The sequence below is a fragment of the Staurois parvus genome, unplaced genomic scaffold (assembly GCF_062004578.1).
Source record: "Staurois parvus isolate SC_StPar_1 unplaced genomic scaffold, SC_StPar_1.0 ptg000086l, whole genome shotgun sequence".
Taxonomy (NCBI): domain Eukaryota; kingdom Metazoa; phylum Chordata; class Amphibia; order Anura; family Ranidae; genus Staurois; species Staurois parvus.
Window position 1 is genome coordinate 385100 of NW_028317882.1, and position 25496 is coordinate 410595.

A 25496-nucleotide genomic window follows, 5' to 3' on the forward strand; every position below is an offset into this window, starting at 1 on the left:
AGTGTGTAAAATTAAAACATGCATTCAAGGAAATCTGGGTTTGTCTATGTATGTGCATTGACATAAATGAGTGTCAAACTTAAAAAAAAATTTAAATAAACATTCTGGAACATTATCTGCCCAGTTATGAAAACAATTGAATGCAAAAGAAAACGTAGTAAAAATGAAATTATTATTATACAGTATTTATATAGCGCTAAAAGGTTTGCTCAGCGCTGTACATTATAGTGGGGGACAGAACATGAGACAATACAGTAACAAAACAAACCCGAGGGGGGTCTAGGGCCCTGCTCTTTCGAGCTTACAATCTAGGAGGGAGGGGATATTGGTACAGGAGGGAGTGGCTGTGGGGGATGGAGTGGTAGGAGGAGTGGAGGAGATCGGCTGTTAGGTGAGGGCGGGGTAGGCTTCCCTGAAGAGATGGGTTTTCAGGGTGCGCCTAAAGGTGAGTAGGGTAGGTGACAGTCTGATGGATTGGGGTAGTGAGTTCCAGAGGATGGGGGAAATAAAATTAATTCACAATAACATTAAGACAAGCTCAAATATCAAAGAGCATTATTGTTATTGTCAGCCTATTAAAACAAGAAAAAGTCTTTGGAGACTTGTTTTTCTTTTATATTATGTTATAAACTCACTGGCCACTTTATTAGGTACACCTTGCTAGTGCCAAGAAAATATCCCCACACCATTCACCACCCCCAGCCTGAACTGTGGATACTAGACAGGATGGATCCATGCTTTCATGTTGTGTATGTCAAATTCTGACCCTACCATCTGAATGTCGCAGCAACCAGTCTGCCCATTCTCCTCTGACCTCAAACAACAAGGCATTTCCGTGCACACAACTGTCGCTCACTGGATATTTTCTGTTTTTCGGACCATTCTGTGTAAAGCCTAAAGATGGTTGTGCATGAAAATCCCAGTAGATCAGCTTTTTTTTTTTTAAATACTCAGACCAGCCCATCTGGCAACAACAACCATGCCCTGTTCAGAGTCACTTAAATCCCCTTATTTCTCCATTCTGATGCTGGGTTTGAACTTCAGCAATTTGTCTTCACCATGTCTAGATACATAAATGCATTGAGTTGCTGCCATGTGAATGGCTAATTAGCAATTGAACAGGTGTACCTTATAAAGTGGCCGGAGAGTGTAAATTATTCTAGTTACTGTACATAGTGTATTACAAAAAGGAAACAGATCAGCTAATATTCCATGAAATCCTTAAATGTTGATTCAGCTAGATATGGCCAAATATCAAATGTGGACAAGGCAATGAAACTATCAACTCTCTGTAAAACAACTATTACTTATTATCTAGTATATATTTCCTTCTACTTTGTATGCATGAGCAGACCCATGAAGTATTTATTGTGTCCTTCAGAAAATGGCAGAACTTTGCTTGTAAACATAAGGTAATGTTTTGTCTCTGTGATCCTAGTGATGGCAACTCCACATAGCTGAAGGTAATTTGTTTATAGACCGAACAACAACAAATATTGGAAAGGTATAACCTTCTCTTAACTATTTAGTGGGCATTTAGTTTCTTAATTAAAAAGGGCTTTGTTCAGATTTCTTACCTACTAGATCCCATTCTCCATTAGAAATGTAATTTGAAATATCTGCTTCTAGCATTTGTAAGTCAAGAAGCCATCCATTATGAGTCCAAGATCCAAATTTTAATTTGCACCGTTGCACATCAAAAGGAAACCACCGTACATCAATATAGCATGTGCTCTTTAAAATTCCTGAAAAAATGTAAGAGAAGAAAAGTTGAAAAGTTAATGTATTAAGTTATTATAGTTCAATGAGACCAAGGAAGCTAGGAGCAGATCGGTGTTACTGGGGACATGAGGAAACTCCCTCCTTACTGTGGTTGGGCTGCTGGCTGTGTACCTTCAGCAGGGATCAGACTGCATGGTGCCTATGTGTCTGCAGATACCTTATAAACTCATCTAATAAAGACAGTGATCAAGAGAGGTCCCTCAGAATCAGAAATCAGCAGAAGACAATCAGGAATGCCAAGCCAGCACTGCTTGCTACAGTTCCATTGATCATGTGTTTGATTGATTGCATAATATGGCCATGTGGAATCTAGTACTAGTGTTGCCATAGTAGTATTAAACCTACACCTTTTTTTTAGCTTAACATATTAACCAAAATAAAATAAATATTCTTCAGTAAACTATTTGTTAAAATACTTACCACAGCACATGCAGTTTACAACTTTCAATGCTGCCAGTGCCTGTTCTCTCTGCTGCTTCTCTGAACTTCCAGTCTTCACAAGAAAGGGTTAACAGTGGACAGCTGTCTAAAGTCAGTCTGTTAGCTTGGACAGGTGAGAAGGGAGGAGAAGGGAAGTGCCTTGAAACCCTAGGTTATGGAGTTGTTTGTTTCTTTTGATGCACACAGTGTAGAGCAGTGTTTCTCAACTCCAGTCCTCATGGACCCCCAACAGGTCATGTTTTCAGGATTTCCCTCAGATGAAACAGCTGTGGTAATTACTAAGGCAGTGAAACTGATCAAATCACCTGTGCAAAATAATGGAAATCCTGAAAACATGACCTGTTGGGGGTCCATGAGGACTGGAGTTGAGAAACACTGGTGTAGAGAGACACAAGTCTAATGCCTGCATGAAAAGGTGGCTCCACTGGACGCTGCAAAAGAAAGGAGCCACCCTGAAACCTGGGGCAGCAGTCAAAGTACCAGCTTAAAGCACATGTCCATGTTTGCAAGTACATTTGAAAAAAATCCACTATATGTTTGTTATGTGTTCACAATCACCCACCATGCCTACATTTTCTTTAAAAAGTATATATTTTTTACCTATTAGATGTTTCTAAGAGAAGGTGTTATGGCTTATTTGAAGAATTTGTGGAAAGCTTCACAGTGTCTTTGTCCCCACACAGACTTAAGGAATATGTTATCCTAACATTTCATATTACTGATGTGCCTGTTGTACCATATACTTGTATGAAAAAGTATCCTGTTCTCTTTGCATTGCTTCTTTTGTGTGAAATACATGTTCTTTCTACAAGTCCCTCTGCTTTCCTAATGAAAACTGACAACACTAGGCATGAGAGCACAGCATAGTCAGTTCTATATCTGTGCTAGAAACACAGCCTGCTCTCCTCCAATGATTAGACTTGTAGTGACACTCCTCCCCCCATGACCATCTATTCACTTCACTGGGAAGATTAGTGTGCTGCTCTTTCTTCTCCCCTAGCTTTTTGAGCTCCTTATGCAGCTGAGAACAGATGGTATGTGATCACTTATAAAAAAGGGAAAAAAGGTATTTTTTTTTTATACATACCATATACACAAATGTTAATTTCTATTTTTAACTGAATGGGTTGTTTTACAAGGTGATGGTTCACATATACTGTAAGCCAGAGGTCTCCAAATGGCCGGATGTGGCCCTTTGCTAGCCTTTATCTGGCCCTTGGGGCACTATTCCTCCCAATGATATGAGGTACTATTCCTCCCACCGACATCAACAATGGGACACTATTTCTTACACTGATACCAATGATGGGGCATTATTCATCCCATTAATACCAATGATGGGTATTAATGGGAGGAATAGTACCCCATGTTTATTTTCACTGATACTGGGCCCAGGGCATTCTCTACCCCCACTGGTCACAATTTGGCCCTCCTAAAGTTTGAAGGACAGTAAACCGGCCCTTTGAAAAGTTTGGAGACCCCTGCTGTAAGCTATGCCTCATTAACATACAATGCAGAAAGGCGGTTTCTACATTTTTAGACAACATGTCAAAAATACTATTCTTAAGCTTCCACGGAAGTTATTGTTTATTTTGTGTATTTAAAGATTACACTAACCTGGTGGAATATATTGACAGGCACCAGTAGAGTTGACCAAGACATTAGTATGAAAAGTTGCATCGAATCTTTCATCTGCACTGAAACACAAACAGAGAAATGGAGTTAGAGGACAGTGGTAGAGATTTAGGTGCAATATGCCTGTGCTGATACAGACTAGGACTGGCCATACACTATACAATTTTCTGTCCAATTTCTGCCCAATTTTCTTTAGGTTTACCTAAAACTATGTTGTGCAAGGACCTGCCTAATTGGGTGCAATTGAAAGTGTTGTTTAGGTTTGACCTCATATTATATGGTTTTTGGTAAATCTAAAGCAAAAATATCAAGAAAATTGTATAATGTATGCCCAGCCTAAGGCACAGCTAATTATTAGGTTGCATCAACATGAGCTATATAAAGACATTCACAAATTTCATAATATATAGCTTTTAATAATATGTTTTTATAACATACATATATGGCGCTGTCCCAATATACCTTTTACCAAGCACTGTCTTTTTAAATATAATGTGACAAAAACAGAATAAGTGTCTAAAGCGTTGTCACTTTAAACAATATTTCTATAGTGCTTGTCTCTTAGTGTGTTTATCTCTTTAAATATACTGCGACCTGCACATAATCATACAATAGTGCTAAATACAAACTGTGAATAAGCAACTCAAACTATTTGTGGGTATTTTTGTAGGCAGCTATCTTGCAGCTATTACACAGTATATTATTTAGATTTAGGTTTAAGTCTGGTTAATATTAGTGTAGAGTTCACTTGAGGTTTAGTAATTTAAATAATATGCATTTAATAAAAACAGCATAAACTTAAAAACATACACAAAAATATACACTTGATTTTAGAAATCCATAAATAGCAGTTTGCAAAACAAATTCTTATGTTACACCTCTTTTTTTGGTCTGCCGTGATATAGAGTAGACAATAAGGGGGAGATTTACGAAAGCTGGTTCACTCAGAATCTGGTGTACCTGTGCATGGTAGCCAATCAGCTTCTAACTTTAGCTTGTTCAATTAAGCTTTGACAATGAAACCTGGAAGCTGATTGGTTTCAATGCAGAAGTGCACGAGATTCTGAGTAAATCAGCTTTAGTAAATAAACCCCACAGGGTTTATTCTTCAGAAATAGTCCATACATCAGAACCACACTGAAGTAAATAAATGCAGGGTCCTCAACACAGCAACAAATATAAATCCAAATTAACAGCAGTTCCTCCTCTTTAGATCTTAGTAACAGTCTAAGTGTCCTTTCACACGGGCATTGTTTTTTTTCTTCAGTTAAGTCACGTTTTTTCAAAGAAAAAAATGGATGAGTTTACATCCGTTTTTTTAATTTGTTTACATCAGTTTTTTTCATCTGTTTTTTCATCCGTTTTTCATCCATCTACATTGGTTTACATCCGTTTTTCATCCATTTAGATCCATTTTTCATCCGTTTACATCCGGTTTCATCCACTGACATCCGTTTTTCGTCCGTTCTAGGTTTTTTTGCGGAAGAAAAATAGGATTTTCTTCCATTCAAAAAAACGGATGTGGACATTAACAGATGTAAAAAGATGTTCATCTGTTTACATCCGCAAGTCCATAGAAAACGGACAGATGAAAAACGGACATACGGAACGCCCATGTGAAAGGGGCCTAGGTCTTGATAGATGACTCCTCATTGAAACCACATTCTTGGTAGAGCCCCCAACATCAAAGGTTGCACCAGATTATATTGCTGCGTTTGATTTAAGACACAATTCTGACTGCACTATCAAGGGATAGACACGTATGAAGCCTAATATGTGTATATCCCATGATAGCGCATTCAGAATTATTCACTTTGAAAATCAGTGGTGTTGGTCACATATATGATATATGGACTGATTCATCCAAGCAATTGATTTGTTGTTATGGACGATTTGTATAAGCACTTTATTTTCGCACAGGATCACGTTATTTATTAAGAATTATTGTTTACTATCCTAATATGTTTTAGATAGCAGCGCTACATTATCATTTTTTTCAATATTTTGCACATTCATGTGGGAACATATATTGATGTCAGCTGCAGCATTTATTCACTGACACTTGATTGCACATTGATTAGTTGGCGCTTGAGTTTTTTCATTGTTTTAAGTTCCATTGTAGTCTCCTGACCTAGCTGGAAAATACGCATGTATCCATGATGCTGAACTAAATCCAATTGACTACAAAGTCTCCTAAGCTCCAAACACATCTCATAAATAAGCAAAAATCACAGTACATATGCAATGATTCCATTACTATATGCCTAACCCAGAGGGTTGGATATTATTTGTGTTAGGCTAGTCATTCCACCACACTTAATGCAGGTACATCTGTGACCTTTATATAGTTTCTGCAGCAGAATATAAGGTGATGGTACGGGAGAATGGAATCACCCCATTATATAGTTAAGGCTGTAGTGAAGCCAATTGCACTGATAGTACAAGCAGTACATGTACATAGCACTGGTGTGGTGAGAGGACGTTTGGCTATCATATGTATTGTACTGGCTTGATAGCAATGAAGTGATAATAATGTAGGCAGGTGCAGTTTGCTTCCTCCACTGTAGGTGGTGCTCAACTGGACTGATACTGCACCTGGAGAGGAAGTCAGGATAAACTTGGTTTCCATATGGTTTCCTGGTCCTCTGAGGAAATATCCCGGTTGGCTACCCTGCATTCATGTAATCCCTGGTTGCCATCTTGGGTCAGCAGAGCCTTTTAAAGTCCCTGCCCCCAGCAAACATTTTGCAAAGTGGATAGGGGAGGGAAAGAGCACCCGTCTGTCAGAGAAAGTGATAGTGGTTCCAGATGATTAGGGACATGCCATCCTACATCAGATGCCTCCCCATTGGGACTGGAGCAGCCAGGCTACATTCTGACCTCTGAGACAGATGCTGTTGGTGCATCTAAACCTGCTGTATTCTAAAGTCACACAGAACTGTGAGTGTTTCCTGGCATGGCACTCTCCCACTGGGCTGTCTGTTGAGTCGGGCTTTTTCTTTAATACATCTTTTTGCTTTTTGCAACTGGATTTGCTGCAGCTACCCACATGCCAGAGGTAATTATATCGCCGCTCTTGCTTGTGGATTGCAGGTATCCTTGCTTAAAGAGTGATCACTCCTATGCAAGTTTAAAGGACCCACCACTGTCAAACTGGTTTATTGTTTCACTGGCCAGTAGTTGAAAACTGCCTACACACAGTAGGTATGTTTACTATTATTTGTACTGTTATTTGAACTATTTGGTATTTTAGTTACTGTTGTTATTGTGGTGTTAGTGTCATTTCTGTTTTGCTCACCTAGTGTATTCTGGAGGGTCTGTTACACAGGTAGCTATTTACCTTGTTACCCTTATAATTGTTTCAGTTTTTGAAATTAGGTTATGTAACATTGTTACATCTGTTTAAACTGAACTTCTCTTACATGGCTTCTTCCTGCTTAAATATAGTCCATTTTATCACTACTGGTGTGTTGGGGAGTTGTCAGATCCAGTTACGAGCAGGTCACCACTGGGCAGGATAGAAAAAAAAACAACCTTCCAGCAGCTGCTTAGGGAGTCATAGCTACACACAGATGAACTGATACTCACAATCCACACAAACCCAGACATGTGACACCTGTCACTTCCACAGCTACCCAGACAGGTGATGAAACTGCATCCCTCTGGGAAAGTGACAACTATGATCTGCAGACATCCCTGAGAAGGTGACACCCAGGACTTCGCAACATCTTTTCCACACAGGCAACACAAGTAACACGCAAGCCTCTCTAGATATGAGACATCTGTGACATTCTTAGACATAAAAATCCATAATTTATCTCACAACTGCCAATCTAAAAAGGTAACATCCATGACCTGCACCAAAATAACCAGACAAGCAATACTGAAAAGCAGGTACATTATCAGAGAAAGAGGTGGTCCTCCAAAATCAGCAATAATTGGCATCTGTCAATCTGACACTCACCACCATGCAACCGTTGGGTTTGAGTGTATTTTATTTCAAATTCTCTTGGTGGACAATGCTGTATGGAGGATTGAATATAATGTTACATAATGTAATTAAAAATCACCAGTCAACCTAAACTTAATATACTGTATATATGGTGTAGCTTGGTCATGCAGTAATGCTGTCCACACGTTACAGTGTGATTTTACGATCTTACAAATGAATATTAGGAGATTATACTATTAGATTGTATTTTTCTATTCTGAGGTTCAGGAATTTTAGATTCTCTTTCTTTATGACTGGCTTTACTTCTGTGTACTCTGTACTGTGACAACACAGTAATATGTGTGTTTACTGTGCCTTACGGTAGGGCATGGTAACGAAGTATTATCTGTGCTTTTGTGGTGATATTTATTTTTAATGGCAGCCCAACACACTTTGCAAACTCACCTCAAAACGTATGCATTGCATTACACCTCAATGCAAAAACAGGAGCAATGTGTGCATTGTGATTTGGTTGTATTAACGCAATGCAAATTAATGCGCATAATACTGTAACACACCACACATGTTGTAATGCCTTTGAAATGTGTTGGCCTTGGACCCTTTGTTTCTTGGGGAATTTTTACAATAAAGCATCGTTGTCCAGATGCCAGGAGCATGAGAAATGACATTGATATAATTTCTGTAGGCTAAAGGAACAGAGTCACAAGATATTAGACTGCTTAAAGCAGATAAGAAGTATTTGTGAGATTGAATGTGTTTGTGACATCTAGAAATGTTACATTAAATTAGATAGGAACTTGTTTGTGCATTTAAAGATGTCTACTTGTTTGAGAAGTTAGAAATCTTTAGGTTTAGGCTAGATAAGAAGCTGATTAGAAGCAAAAGTGTGATATGGAGAGATAACGTTGTTTGTTCAGTGTAGTGGCTGGGCGTGACTCTGTTTTCCTCATGGAACCTTTCTGCTAGCTCCTCCTAGAGTGGGCACGGCGCCCACCCACTTCAGGAAAGCTGCCAGAAACAGGGCTTAAAATGGAGAGCTTGAACGCAGTCAGGGTAGGAGCCTTCCTATGCAAAAGGGGATGCTCTGGTGCTGGGACTCTTGCCAAGGCTATATGGGCTCATCGACTGCTCGCGTTTAAGGCTTCTCCGCAACCCCCTATGCATTCCGATGGGGTCTGTTCCTTCCCGTCTTCCCGTAGCTTTGGTAATGTATTAATTCTATGTAGTGACGCTGTCTAAAGATGTGTCTATTTCATGCTGTAATGCTCACATTATTATTGGTGTGGTGTGTTATTATGCAGATTGTAATGACTATAAGATATATCCTCCTGTTTGTCATGTGATAATAAAAGTGGAGGTTTTGACAGTGCAAGAATACTGCAGTTAGATTCTGTTATTTCTTGGAGTGCCGAGTGAATTCTATGATGTGCCAGGGCAGGTGTTCTTTTGGCAGAGGCTCCCTCACATGCTTAGAATAATGGTGGAAATGCTGGTTAAACGTACCTGGGTGTGACTACCTGTGTATTGTGTGTATATGACTTGCTTTTGGTTATTGTGTCCAGCATTGCATGACACATGTGTAAAAGGAACCTAAATTATTCAAACTTTCTAGGGTTGAGAGAATCTGCCTAGGTTCAGAATACAAACAGTTTTCCTCCTTGTAGTTCACAAACTTTGTGAAGCACCCTATATGGGGGTGAATTTTGATATTTAATTCTGGCCATTTGTATAGCTAATCATCAGCCCGTTGTCAAGCAGTAAGCCAGACACTGCCACGGCAGACATGTATCATGCTTAAATTTAAAACATAGTAAATATAAACAAAAAAATCCCTACACGGAATTGTCAGCTCACAACAGTTTAAATACACACTGACAATATAGCTGTTATGAGTTCACCCTTTTTTTTTTCATGCTTCCAACTTATTGGCTCTTGTGACTCAACTGACCAGGGGCAAAGGCTTTACAAACCCCAGGGACTTGCTGCAAATTCATAGTACCAGTGAACCTGAACCTAATCCCTAAAGCTTGCACAACTGTTTAAGAATAAGTATAACAGGCATTACATAACACATATATCCCAACCATATTGAATCTTTTACAAAAAATTTAAATAGTTCAATGATTAGTGCATTTCATTGGTTATAAAACATTAGCCCCTAAGCTCTGTTGTGTCACTAGGCTGCTGTACTATGTTGCCAGGTTCTGATAGTGTTATGTAGCACAGATACCTATTGATACCCCTGTTCTACCTGCAACGATAATTGCCATTACTGGATAGCTAGCTAGCTTAAAGCAGGTAACCTCAGAAAGAAGTCAACACATGTCAGATGCATCTGTCAGCTAATTCTGAAGGATCTCAGAAGCTTCTCAAACTGATTCCAAACTAATGCCATTGACAAAAGCCCAAAGCCCAGTGACACAGGCCCTATAGTGATTTGTATCCTGTTAGTCAACAGCATGATGCGTTGGTGTTCTTTAACAAGGCCCAGGACACGCCCATCACAGCCTCTGTAAGTTCCCTGTGTCATAAGAAGTGGTCTAAGCTCTCAAAATGTGTTTGATTGTTTCCCCTCTTTGTTTCACATTTATTCCTTTGGGCTCAACCTTGAAGATCTTCTACTGCCAACCAGATCATATTTTGCTAGCATAGGGCTGTAGCTGTGAGTGCCAAAGTCTGCGTGCCTGCAGAGTCCAATGACGGAAATCCAGATCTGCTATCCCCACTAAAAAACCCTTAACATTAAGCATCTTCTTGGTAACTCTATGTTCATGAGATATATTCTAGTCAGGTTATGTTTTTTGGATGCCTCTTGGTTGCTATGGTATCAGGATGCCAGGTTTTTCATCTATCTGGCCTTCACGTATACCTGGTATTCAGTTCCAAGGTGCTGTGAATATCTAGTTTGATACTGAAATTTTAACACTGTTACAATTTCCCTCTGTCATTATGTGTCATAATTGCTTGTTGACCCAGTGGGCCATGAAAAAGTATTGTCCCTTGTCCAAGCTGCTGCAGGCATTGGTAGTGTTTGTGTAACATTTAAATGTTTAAATGCAACAGGGCAATAAAGGGTTATGTAACCCATTGAAATTATATTTACACTTCACAACTCCATTGTATTCATCTGAAAGGTGATAGGCTTCCTACTGTCATCTTCTAATGTCTTTCTATTCTGTTGTATGCAAACAGTGAGATAACAATGCATTCTTCTACTGATATCAACCTTGTTGCAGATTACAGTGTCTTGTCAAAGTAAATCAGTATGTTATAACATGAAAAACATAACTAAAGGCAATTATATAAATGTCAGTAAAAATACATTCAAGGACTAAATTTGTTCTTTAGATTGTGCAGATTAAACCTCTTGGTTGCTGAAGTGTAACATTTTCACATATTGGAAAATAATTGTGTTTGTCTTTAGCTCTGGCTTTTTAAAGCTTTTTTAAAATGACATAGCAATGCAAACATTATTATCCATAAAGCTACATAAGTGTCCTTCATGACTCTTTATTAGAATTTCCAATTTAATACTGTAAGATTTTTGTGCTTCTATATTTTTATCTAGAAAATATCTATGAGGAAATGTATTACAGAGTGACCTTTTGCCCAAAAAACAAATAGTAGAATATGTTTACTGCCTTGTTAGGTACGATATGATTAAAAAACCTACAGTGCATCTAAGCTCCATAAAGCAAAAACGCTATTTAAGCAATTTTTTATATTCGAAGCAAAATCCTCCATCCATCCATGTCTCCATGCTTTATTTTGCTGAGAAAAACCTTTGAACCCCCCTTAGCATTTCTGGATGTGACCATCTTGAGTAAGGGCAGATGATTCATGTAGCATTTACTTCCTTGAATCCATATGCCCTTAGTTTAGGCATGCTGACAGGAGGATGTGCTTAGCTGAGAAAGCCCACCTCGAAGACGACTGGGATGTATGACACCATTTTCCTAGGCATGGAAACCAGCAAGTAACTGAATACATTAAAAAAAAAAGTTTAAATAAGTAAATAAGATATACTTTCCTATCTATTTACTAATGCTAGCAGCATAAGGATTACAAATAGCCAATGTTGATGTAGAGAGTGAAGTTCCACTTTAATCAGCCTGCGTTTATGCAAACTGTTCATAAACATTCTGTGCTTTCTCTAAAATAAAGACAGTCTTGGTTAGCCTAAAGCTGAGGTTTAGCTAAAAAAAAAAAATCTATACAGATTTAATCACTTAACTGTAATGAACTATGTCCCATGTTGTGCAAGCTGGATCCTAGAAAAATCTTCAGGGATACCGATCTTCTTCCGGTTACTGAACTTCAGGCGCTGCAATGCTTAATGGTTTTAGCCCTTTAGGCTGAACAGCAGTACAGATGGTGCTTCTCCATTGAAAAAAAGTTATTTTTTGTTGATTACACTGCTTGTAACACAATCTGTGAATGGAGGAAATTCTGATCAGTCACAGGATTCTCTCCCCCCATTCACAGAATGGGTTACAAGTAGTATAATCAGTGAAATATGTTTTCTCAGTGGAGGAGGAGGAAGGAGGGTGCGTGTCTCAGTCAGGCCATCTGTACTGCTGTTCTGCTTGATGAACCCCAACCATTGAAGCGCCAGAAACTCCAAGCCAGAAAGAGGATGGGGCATTCCTGCACAGACGATTTCTCCAGGATCCAGCTGCCTGAACAAAGTGGGATATCCTGATGTGTCAAAAGCTTTAAAGGGAATCTGTCTTATTGCCTCTGACTTCTAGGATGCAGTGCCCAGCCCTGTATGTTCGATCACAAAGTCCAAACCCTGTCATGTAGGGAAAAAGAAGAGGTCATTAACCCCATGTAAGCTACAACACTGATCAACAGGGAACTTACGAGTGTTCACTGTGGATTAAACCATTGTCTTATGCTCTGTTCTGATGACTGTAAAACTGTAAACATTTGGAGTCCCCCTCACTTTCTATCCCAGGGCAAAAAGTGATGGTGAATCACCCCAGTAACATAGACATAAAAATACACCCCAGTAACATAGATATAAAAAAAGACCTCATAGAGGTGGTGACTTCACAATTTGTGCTGGGGTTCCACTGTAAATAAACTACTGACAATAATAAAATAAATAAATATTTAATATTACTAGTAAATAATAATAAACGACAAGAAAAAAAATGGGTGTATAAAAATGTTTTTGGATCGGCTACACAGCTGTTGACACAACCAAGGGCCTGTGTTGACAGGCTCCTGTTTGCATCAGAAACCCCTTACCAATCAAATGGAATGCAAGTCGCTTCTTCAGGGGCTAGCAATGCATTGCTTCCCTGAAGAAGCAACTTCAGTTGCGTAACATGTCGGGAGTCTGTTGCACAGCTTGAATATTCCCCAACTTTTGGAAGGAATATACTGTCCTCACCATCTGTACTCAACACCCTTGTTGGAATCAGTTTGTTATGGTTGGTTGGTTGTGGGAAATCAGTTATGGTTTAAGTGTGCAATGTAATTTTAACTATATACAAGGCATATTTTAGAGGTGATATGTGAATAAAGGAACATTGATTTTATCTTTTGTGTACTGAGTTTTTGTGCCTAAAAAGTCCACTCAATATCTTTTTCTCCATTACTATTTAATAGGGAATTGGCACTATGGTATAAGTTGGGTCATGACCTCCTTCCACCCGATGGTCGCCCCATTTTTCTCTTCTGAATATACATTTGGCTGGCTGTTCTGTGTATTGTACTCAACACCTTTTACTTTACTCAGTAATTTTAAAGTGGTTGTAAAGGCTGAAGGTTTTTTACCTCCATGGATTCTATGCGTGGAGGTAAAAAAATCTTCTGTGTAGTATTCTACCCCCAGTACCCCTAATACTCACCTGAGCCCCCTCTTATTCCAGCAATGTGCACAAGAGCCTCAGCTGTCTCGGATCTTTCTTACCTCATTGGCTGAGACAGCAGCGGTACCCATTGGCTGCCACTGCTGTCCATCATAGCCAGTGAGCCAATGAGAAAAGAGTGGGGGGGAGGCCAAACTGCAGCTCTAGGTGTCCCATGGACACATAGAGCGGGGCTCAGGCATGAGCTCACATCAGTGCCCCCATAGCAAGCAGCTTGCTGTTGGGGGTACTGGTCGAGGGGGATGAGACAAGAGCACTGACAGGGGACGCAAAAAGAAGCGGATCGGGGCTCTTATGTGCAAAACCATTGCACAGAGCAGATAAATATGAAATGTTTGCTATTTTTAAGTAAACGGTTCATTGTTTCTAGTATACATTTTAATGCTGTTGGTAACCATGTTTCATTCCCCTCTGTTTCTTTTTCCTGTTGCCTTTATTGTAGTAATAATAGTTCTCATAAATTGCATCCTATAAAGAAATCCATATACAGTAGAGCTCATCAATCAAACAATATATTTTGCAGCTTCGTATACAAAAGGATTAGCTATTATTACTGTATCAACCATTAAAACAGCCTTTTTTAGTTCATTTTTTATCTATTTGTTAATGTTTGTAATGTGGTAATGGTAAATATATAGATATAAAGAGGAGTCCACTATGCTTTGGCTGGTGTCTCCTGTGTAAGTGATTGTACATTTCTACCATGCTCTATTTTGGATAGTCTTGGGTACATTAAACCCTAATAATATTTAGCCTAGACTGTCTGTGAGATGGTGATTGCCACAGATGATGTTACTGGTACTCATGGTAGGCTCTCCATACTCATGATTTTGGACTGTGAATTTACAAGATAATATTGTCAAATAATACTGAAATGTCAATATACAGTTATCTACAGCAAGTCATTTAATTTTTTTATCTATACTTTTACGTTCAACAGACTCCTATATCATCATAATTAAAATAGAAATTCCTTACCTAGATAAATAATTTCATTTGTGCATACCCATATTACCGTGACCTTCTTTTGCAGTATAAACACTGAAAAGAATTAATCATTTTTGATAGCCCCAAATCTCATATGCATCTAAATTACAATTGCCACAAACCTTGTGCTGTGAATAATAAGCTGGACAAATTACCTAATGTGATGTGAAAGCCATCCCGGTCATGCTGTCAGCTGTCACAATCTCCAGATGATAAGCACAGTGATAGTTTTATCAAACTGATTTAATGCATATATCAAGCATGAACAAATAGATCAGCAATTAGAAATACAGCTTTATGTGAACATTCAAATGACAGCTCTGATTATCTAGTGTCACCTCATACAGATGATCTGCTGGGAGCACAAAATATAAAATAAAGTATACAAGGAAATTTACCAGTAAATACAAATAAATATTTTTTTAAAAAGAAAATAAATTCCAGTTTGGCAGGTGCATCTCTGTAGGATATCATCCATTTTGCTTGCTTTACATAGCAGAATGTAGAGCAGCCAGTGCAATATAGGGGTTCATTGTCAAGTCATGGAAAACCATAACTTTTCAGTTTGCAGACATAAAAATACACCTACCATGGAGATGATGAAAGTAAAAGAGACAAAACTGATTGAAAAATGTAATGATTTTATGCCCAAAATTCTGAAAAACCTTTAGTCAATTATGACTTACTTTCTAATTTAGATGATTGCCTTATTCTTACCCTATGATGGTACGGATGAGTTTGAGGACTTCTTAAAACAGAAATTCACCCAAAAGGGGAACTTCTGCTGTTCCTCCTCCCTCCCCTCTCCCACCATATTTGGAATTTTATTTTCTAGGGAGTGCATACCTAGTTTTGACAAATACCTTCTTCCACTCAGATTTCATAGGTGATCCGAGTGGAAGTTCACACCCCTCCCCCCACCACCTGCAACCTTTTAGGACATGTCACAGGTCCTAAGAAGCTGTGGGATCATTCACAATATACAGTGTGGCTTGTGCATGTGCAGTGGGAAGTTGGCTGCGAAGCTGCAAGGAGTGCAGGTGGCTTCCCACAGTTAACATGCTGGTGCTGGGGACATGAACACCAACAAAGAACTGGCCCCAGTGAGGACATTGTTGGATCCTTGGACAGGTGAGTGGTTGTTTATTAAAAGTCAGTAGCTACAGTTTTGTAGCTGCTAACTTTTAATTTTTGGAAACCTGGCTGAAGAACCTCTTTAAGTACAGTAACTCACAAGTCACAGATATCCACATTCCCTCTTCTTCTTTTCATTTCCCCCTAACTTCTTTTTTTTGTGACTTTATAGTATGTTGGATATCCTAATTGAAAGACTAGGGTAATAGGGATTATGGGATGACCAACTTGACTGAATCAATATATGCGGACAACTTCCTTCCTATTTACAGAAACAGATCCTGGACTGTTCTTTTCCTTGAAAGCCATTAGTCTTTTCAGCTTGCAGCCCCCCCTCTAAAAATCAGCCTGATTTGTAAACTACATGGAAAGATATCTCCTCTCCCCTGTAGAACTGCTCCCAGCTCCACAGACTGCAGACACTACTAGCCCTCCTGGCTGCTCTGAACATTTCCCAGGACAAGGATAGTAGGTTAAGCACAGTGCTGTCGTTGGAAAGCTTGCTACATATGGCAGTCTCTCCATTTGTGAAACCCTGGGTGTGCTGATATGCTCACTATGTCTTCCTTGCTCCCACTGCTCCAGACCTTGATCCTGTTCATGCCATACTGTTGAATGGATCCTCCTAAGCTAGCCCAAGCCCAGCCTGACGGCCAGCCCCCCTAGACCTAGGGAACCCCTCCTAGGTCACCAACAGTCTCCTCAGCACTCCATCTTCCACCTGACTCCCCAGCCGGCCTGACTATCTCATATTTATGGGCTGGTCTACCACTCTACCAGAGCCTCCAAACATGGGATTGCTTAGACTCCCATAAACATGCAGATTAGGTCTTCACCTCTTTCACCTACTGGCTTATGGAAGGTTCCCATGGTCCTCCAGAAACAGGTGGAGGCAATAGAGTCCCAACCTGTTAAGCCATCCAGCTTGACCTGCAGTAACCCAACCTTAATCACAGACTCACACAGTTACCATGAGTCATACACAATAGATTTGTCTACATTATTCCAGTACCACACTAGAGGGTTGCTACAAGTCCATATGTTAAACTCAGTTCATGATTTGTTTATTGAATATATAAAGTTGTTGAAGTTCAAAGTGTCGTTTTTTGGGGGGGTGAGTTAGTATCAAACTTAAAGCATCCATCATACTGAAACCTACGTTGAAGAACCAGAAAGCCTGAAATTATTTGCACAAACAGTGTTCATTGAATTACTGAAAGAAACCTTTCATTGGATGATTAAATAGGGTCAATAAAATGCAGATAAAATGTGAAACTTATTTATATAATGCCAAAGAAAAAACAATCTTACTCTATTTGCTCCTGGTATATGGCTCTCTAGAGAAAGACAAATTGCGGGAATAGTGTGTGCCCCTGCTGCCCTGATTTAAAATATCTCTTTTTTTTTTCTAACAACAATGATATCTTAGACTCATATACAAAGGATCTGACAGACTAAAGCTGCATCTCTCTCTTTTAGCTGTTCTAGGTAGAAAGAAGATTTATAGAAAAGCCTTTACCAAGGCTGATATGTTTCATTTGCTCTCAATGGCTAGACTGGCAGAACCAGATGAAGAAAGACTCATACTTGCTCAGTATAATATATCTGTGTGAAGGCTAGGAAGACTGCTAATAAGCAGTTACTATATATCTTCAAAACTAGAATAGTGGATGAATCTAACCACTCTATCATTTTAAACTGTTCCCAGATTTAATTAGATACAGTTACCTAAACAAGAAGAGTAAAACACAGGAAAAAGATGAAAAGAAGAGATGGGTCACATAATAAGCAGAGAGGAGGTATAAAGAATATCAGTTTTTTTTAAAAAAAGGAACTATTATGAATTGGGTGAGAACTCAGATATGGCCTTTGAAAATTGGTGCAAGGATAACTAGAATCCGATAACAATTTAAATCTAAATATTTAATTAACCTATATCAGACAAAGGATTATTGGCTCTGTAGGCTACTGACCCATTATTGCCTTCATTTATGTGTCATATATTAGCTTCAAGAAGATTGAACTACAAAAACAAAAGCAACGAAAACGAAGGCAAAATAGGAAAGAGTAGTCAGTCAGGGTTGTGCTTTCTAATGAAGCAAAGGATGTGATAGATTGCTCTGGACAGATACACAATTTTTGCTCTAATTTTTATAACAGCCCTGTAGTGCTTATCTCACTCCTGAATACCTGATTATAGAATATCTGTCATTTCAATGGCATTTGCATCTTTTGATGGCTTTCTTTTTTCTTCTGTAGCCTTATACTAATTCTCTTGCAACTTGTGCTAAATGTATAATTTTCCTTCTTACTTCTTTTCATTTAGCTAAGTTGTGTATTTTTATTCTGCACATAGTATGATTTTTATTGCCCTGAGATGCAACCTGCAGTTGCTCTATAGTATATACCTGTATAAAGAACAACATAATTCAGAAAAGAGGACTGCTATAGCTTAATAATCTGGAACAGCAGAACTAGCATTCTATTTTATATCACATTTGTATAGTGTATGGATTGTTTAGGCCGATAACTTATTTCAGTTGTTGGCAGACTAGAATTAGCTTCTGTACAATTGTATATATTTTTGTTCATATTAGTATTGATTTTTTTTTTTTACTTTGTATGGTTAAAAATTCAAAATGGAGAAATACCATCCAAATCAGTAAATCCACTCTACATTTAGTGCAGCTGAAGCTAAGTTTTTTTTTTTGCCAGGTGAATTGCAAATAGATTTAGTAAGGATAAAACATAGCAAAGCATTTGCTGACATATGCTGCACAATTGTATTTTTTCATTTACCAGCAAGCTATCGCTTTATCTGATTATCCAGTTTGCTGAGCCTATGTAAGCCTAGTCAAAGTTTACTGAGCCCTGCTGAAAGGGAAGTTTTGTGAGCCCCCAAAATGTGTTGGCTGTTTAATTAAAGCAACTTGAACTTGTTCACATTTTGGTTTGGCAATCCTGTTGTATGTTGTATGCTTTGACCTTTGTATGCTTTGACATTTTTGGGTTTCACCAGAGGGAAACCTTGTTTCAAATGAGCAGCTTTTCCAGAACAAGTCAACTCATTTAATAGATTTTGTTTCTCCACCCTTCCAAACACATAGGTCTCAGTGATGATGATATCTTTTGGACAGGTTTCCCTTCACTGTCTGACACCATATACAGGATGCAATACTGTATGTTTCCCGATCACCTCATTTACGGACTAGATCCAGTTGGGATCCTGTGAAATTCTATGATCACTGTCTGGTGGAGGAACCTTAAAGTAGCATGCCAGTTTATTATTAGCACAATGAACTCACAAATGGGAGATGATTTAACCCTAAATTCTTCTATGCTCCCTGTCAAACAATAAAAGCGGGAGCCCCATTCGGTCTTGTTTTTGAGACTGGGGTATAAAACTTGAGCATTCTGTAAATGGTGCCAGTATTGTATTACTAAGAAGATTGAAGGATCTTTTAATAGGCTCAGCAAGGATTAGGTCAGTCCACCCAGGCAGATTACAATGGAACGCCTATTAGGATAAAAATATCAACTCATCACTGCATTTATTTATCATTTATGCCTTTAACTAAACGGGTCTTTCGATTAAAATTATAAGGTCTGTTTTTTTATTACCATTCTAAATGTACTAAGCAACAATAAACACGGGTATAGTTCTGTAATGTTAAAACTGTGCAAATTTCCACACTTGATTGGTTAGCTGCCACCTAATAAAGAGCCCGGCAGTTGAAGATGTGCACAGGGCAGGCTAATATTGCTGCTTATTGTGAAGCAGTGGCTTGGTGTTGTCATCGCGAAACAGGAAGTGCTGAAGCTGGCAGGATCTCCAGGCAAGAAACATTGCTTAAAAAACTGTTGAGGCATTATGCTGAGGCTAAATAAACTGTTGAGGCATTAAAACAGTGAAGCATTATGCAAATCTACTGAAAATTATTATGAATATCAATATATGGATATTTAGTGAGTGTATCCTGGCGTTCCATACGCATCATGGATGCTCTAAAGGGAATGAACACACCTTTGTTTTTCCTATAACCAATTTTGATCCCTGTAAATAAAAGCTAAGTCCATCCTTCTTACCACGTTTGAGGTTATACCCATATTCAGCATGTAACATAAAACATGATCTGAATCCACAGGACTCCATCAAATTGCCCCCCCCCGCTCAGAATTTTGGGGTCTGTTCCCTGCCTGCTCTTGTTGTCTGTGAATGAAAAAGCTACAGGTCCCATATGCCACCACAGTAGAGGGTATTTGTAGCCCAATAATACTCTCCTAAAGCTCTGAAATGAAGGTCCATACTTCAGTACAGACCTGAGTTGGAGGAAGAGTCAGCAGAATTTTGCAGGATCCACTGATCACAGTTGAAATGCATTGCAGCTACTGGGGTAGGAATGAAGGCATAGAGACAATAGTTCAGATGTGTATCTGAGCTAGAGATGGAAAGAATCGCTCTTTGCAGAGACACAACTAAGTTGGATGTGGACATTTCTGGGTACAATTTGCTGCTGAGCTAAGGATAGGGGACAATTCTAGGGACACCATAATGATGAATGAGAAAATGGAGAAGAGAACAACATTATACAAACTAAACAAAACAAAACAGTGTATAAGTGATTTTACCATTCAGTGAAGGGCACACTTTCACTAACCTCATAAATGATTTCTGTTTATAAAGAAATTTTGCAAACACATACAGTATAATTATGACAGCATATAACATGTTACAGAAACCTCTGCAATACTTTCAATGTAGAGCCCTGTAAGGAATGGAATCCTATGTACTAGAGCTGAAGATATGGCATTAAAAAAGTGTCATGTGTACTGTTCTACATGATTTCGTCTTGCACAACTGTTTACAATTTGTCTCGTTTGCGAAATGGAAAGCAACATGTCATGTCTATGTTTTGACTGATCTATGGCTGTACATGCTCTAAATGCTTTTGTCTTCTCTTAAAACAGTAAAGTATTTTTGGAAAAAAAAAGTGTCATGTACTCTACCTGTTGTATAATAGTATGTCAGGAACCCATATCTGATCAGATGGAAAACGAAGAGTTTGGACTCCAGGATATTCAGATTGGTCCCATGTTAAGTAGACATCATTCCAGTACTGGTGAAAAAAATGTTGCTTGGTAAATTTTGAGGCAGTGCAAGGACCAATGATGCTATGCAAAATGCATTAATTCTCTGCAGCAATTTATGCTTGAAGTACCATGGGTAAAGTTTCTAAAATTTTCTTTAACAAGTCATAAAGGTTTCTGTATATGCCTACTGATAGGCCACAATAAAATGGCAGAAACTTAGTTGAGCCTTTACTTAGAAACTCCAGACAAATCAGTGTCTGAAGGAAAAATAGTCTGTGTTGCCTCTAGCAGTGAATCAAATTCATGTTTCTAGGACAGGTTAGAAAATGACAAGGAGAAACTAATTTATTACTATGGGCAACATGAACAATACTTCCTTCCAACAATGTATTTTTTTAAAGGTATTATATGATTTATTCACAGAACATTGGCCATTTTTTCAGTCTAGTTATACCTTTTATTTTACAAAATGGTTACACAAGAATTTGATTGGCTGTTATAGTCAAAAGCTCTTTTCTTCTTATTCTCTATTTTCTAGGTTTTATGGTTCAGCCCCTGTGCCTTCAATAAAAATTAATAACAAATTAAGCAATTTTGTGTGTACATGACATGGCTTGTTCCGTTGTTACTTTTTATGGAAGACACTGGGGCTGAATCATAGACCTAAAAACTTATAAATCTGTGCCATCATGGGGTGTAATAACAATTACCTTCCTATAAGGGCCCATTCACACTTTGCCATTATTGTGCATTACATTACAGCAGCCCATTTATTTGGATTAAGCTGCCAACACACAAGAATGGACAAAAAATGGACAGCATTTTATCCAATGCCATGAACCACAATGTACTGTTGTCAGCTACTGTGTATTTTAACTTGTTGCAACACATGTACGTTGGAGCTCCATTTTCTTGCAATTTAAGTCATTCAAAATATAATGTGCATTAACGTGTGTTGCGTTAATATGCTTGCAAAAGTATTATTTGGTCCTTAATCTGTAATGTGCTGCTTTGAGAAATAAAATATTTATTATATTTTGGTAGTATTTACTAAATGTTTTCTCTGCCAATACTTCATGAGATTGTAACATGTAAGAGTGATTTTCTAAATCAAGTGTGGGATGAACATGCTTGCATTTGGCAGAAAAATGTCCAATTGATCTTTTGTGACACTGAATTGACCCTTTTAAAACCTTTCAGAAGAAAAACACAAAAACTTCCTTTGCTCACCTTGCCTAAAAATGTCAGTTGCCTGCCTGCTTTGCTTGCCCTCTTACTTTACAGAAGTCACTGACCTGGAACACATTTGTGGATACAAAGTTTTTACATTTCTGATCTGTAGTGCATACTTCCAGGGCAATGTCTCAGAAAGTACTAAAGTATAACATCCAAGTGAATTTTATTGTCAGAAGGAGGTCAGCAGTGGCCGGTAGCCTTCATGTATTTTTTGTGATCAATTCATTCTAAAGACCAACTCCAGGTTTTGGGATTACCCTCATCATTTGTGTCCCTCTCTCTCTCAAATGTGTTTGGACCATTATAGTGATGTCACAAGTCTTATTCACCCTCTTCTTCCTCGAGTGGCATCTAAATCCTGATTGCTGCAGGTGGCACCACTTTCTGCAGCATTGTTCTGAGTGCAGGATGGGAGACAGGTCCTTGACACCAAGACACACAGGAAGTGGATTGATGTTGTGCATCATTCAACCCAAAAGAGAAGTGTCGCTGCATGGGTGACTGGGTGAGCAGGGTACAGTGCAGAAAAGGAGGTAAGTATAGAATCCACATATTTGTTTTTTTTATCTACTACTACACCAACCTTTTTCAACCTGGATGCCTAGGCAAACTGCGGTGCCTTGAGGTCTCTTTAGGGCTGCCTTGCAAAATGCCTAAAAATTGCCCAATAATTGTGTACAATCCAGAGATGGATCAAGCCTGCCATTTAGTTATACAAAGGCATGGATTTTCATTGTGCAGCATTATGACCTTCTAGCCACCGGCATCCCAATGACTAATGACATCATCAGTTGATAAGGAGGATGTTTGGCACAGCATAGCTGTTTGCCCTGCCTGATGGAGAAGAGAAATATTGGAATACTATTCAGTACCAGTGTGCAAAAGTGTATTTGATTTGGAAGAATAAATCACGTCTAATGTTGAGTGTCCTATGTGTGTGGATGTTGCTGCATTATATAAAACTATTACAATAGTTTTTTACATTTTAGAAAGGGGTGCCTCAAGACTGTCCATAATTTTACAGGGTGCCTTGAGAGTGTCCCTCATTTTAAAGGGTGTTTTGACTCAATAAAAGGCTCAGAAACACTGCACTACACAATGGATTTTTTTTTTGGTCCAAGCAGGGTGTAGGGCTTTAAGTGAAAATGCCAAAATCAAATGCAGTGCACAGTGAGGGAGGCTCTTGGGATATTTATTTTCAATGGATTCTAATATATATTACAATATGTACATAACAATAACATTATATTACTGTAAATTAATAATATTGCATATTAACTCTCATAGACACTTATATTTTGGAGTAAATAGAATAGTTGGAATAGGATCAAATATTGAAGCTAGTATTGAAGGCACAGAATAACAAAGAGGTAGCTAGATTTTAAGGAGAGCAGAAAATGCGGCACCCATAGACGTGGTTGGGGCAGAGCGATTTTTTTTTTATCTGTTGTAGATTATAAAGGAGAGTGTGCTTATAAGCACACTTATAACAAAAAACTCTACTTGTGAATATGACCTTGAACACTCTTATGGGTTAGCTTGTTAGTTCTTCAGACATAGAAACAATAACCTTTTTCTGTTATCTAATAATTAAAAAGAGCCACAAACCATAAGACTGCATGAGTTCCATCTCACACATTTGGCTCCTGTTAAAGCATACAGGTGCTAAAGGAAAAGTGCATAGAGTTTCTAAATGGTGCAGCCTAATTTTTTCTCTCACACAAGCAACTAAGTTTGGCACTAAAATAAATTACATTATTGTAATTGTTATTTTGTGTAAACAGCTTGAATGGAATGGTCTTTATTGAGATTTGTGCTGCAATTCATTAGTGTAATAAAATTCTGCTCTGAAGACATAAATGACAAAAAAATCTGTACTTACTATCTGAAGCCATGCATTTGTAATCAAGACTTGATTCTTTTCATCCTAGGAGAATAAAATACATTTGGAAAATGAGTCAATGTTTCAAAATTGCTGTTCAGTAATTATTTTTCAAGCACCAATGTGCACACTCTAGCACAGGTATTCTTAAAGGAAACCTGTCATGAAATAAAAAACATAGATGCTTTCATGATGACCCACTTAATGCAATACTATGAGTTTGATTTATTAAAGGCAAATAGACTGTTCACTTTGCAAAGGAAGTTGCACTTTGCAAGGAAAGTTGCATGGAAATGTTCTTCAGAGCTAAGTGAATCAAGTGAAGCTCTTTCCTGACCTTCAGGTGTGTTCCAGGTCAGTGGCTTGAAAAGCACTATAAAAGTGGAGTTTATTCACTAAAGGCAAATACAATGTTCACTTTGCAAACGAAGCTGCACTTTGCAATGGAATACTTTCCCAGAGCTTAGTAAACGTAGTGAAGTTTCATTTTGCAGAGAATACCCAATCATGCACAAGGAAAATAAAAAAAACAACATTTTTGCTTGCACATGATTGAATGAAGGATCAACAGAAATTCACCTCATGTGTTGAGCTCAGGATAACAGACAGGCAACTATTACAGAAGAAGGTAAACAATAAAAGCTCCCATGTGTTTTTTTGTTTGCTTGAGAGGTACTGTATACTTGATCTTTCTAAATTTCTATGTTCTACAAAAATGTACTAAAAAGTATTATTTTAACACCAACTGCACTCATTAAACATAATAACAATTTTGCCCTGTATACTGGAATAGCCTTTGATAAGTGGAACTGTTTTTTTTGGAGTGTGTGAGGGTAGATCCATTATAGAATTTTGTGGTTGTCTCTGTCTTCATTGGGGAGATTTCATCTTACTTCCCTATATCATGGCAGTAATAGAATAAGTCACTTTAAAGATAAAGCATTCAGCAATAAAAACAGTTCTTTAATAGAGTAGCAGTTGTGTATTTTGGGGATTGAGGAACCATGGAAAAATTCTCCAGATGTCTTCAGGGGCTGGAGAAGCTTCAATTTGACGTTTGGACCCCACTGGAGTATGCTGTCTTCTCCCAAGGCTGTTGGCAGCTAAACTGACAAGAGCCTTGGAATCAGGAACGTCAGTAACAGAGTGCCGGGTTGGCTTTAAGGTTCCCCATCTGTGAAGACTGTAAGTACTTTTGGTCCATATTTCCAGACTCTGTTAATTCATGCATGTCCTGTGCCCTTACCCTCTCTCCCTAAAGAATGGAGTGAGACAATAAACTCCTATTGCTGTGCATCTAAAATTGACTGATGCTCACTGAGGTGAAATGCTTGCCCTACCTGTGTGGCCTTCCAGGTGTTCTGTTAGCCTTTGGGGGTTTTTAAAAGGTCCTTGACACCAGGTACTTGGGTTTGACATCAAAGAAGAACTCCTTTAAAATGTTTATTTAAAATCTGCTGGTTAACAAATAGCT

The 25496-nt window shown here is 38.4% G+C and overlaps 1 protein-coding gene across 1 annotated transcript in view; it reads right to left on the reverse strand.

Moving 5' to 3' along the window:
• LOC149468456 (neuronal acetylcholine receptor subunit alpha-7-like) overlaps nt 1–25496 on the reverse strand; it is a 220726-nt gene that overhangs the window by 87420 nt on the left and 107810 nt on the right. Inside the window, exons 3-6 of the mRNA XM_089669961.1 lie at nt 24023–24067; nt 20821–20930; nt 3841–3920; nt 1578–1745 (exon numbers count right to left, since the gene is read on the reverse strand). Of these exons, the coding sequence (XP_089526087.1) occupies nt 1578–1745; nt 3841–3920; nt 20821–20930; nt 24023–24067 (403 nt within the window). The remainder of the gene's footprint in view (nt 1–1577; nt 1746–3840; nt 3921–20820; nt 20931–24022; nt 24068–25496) is intronic.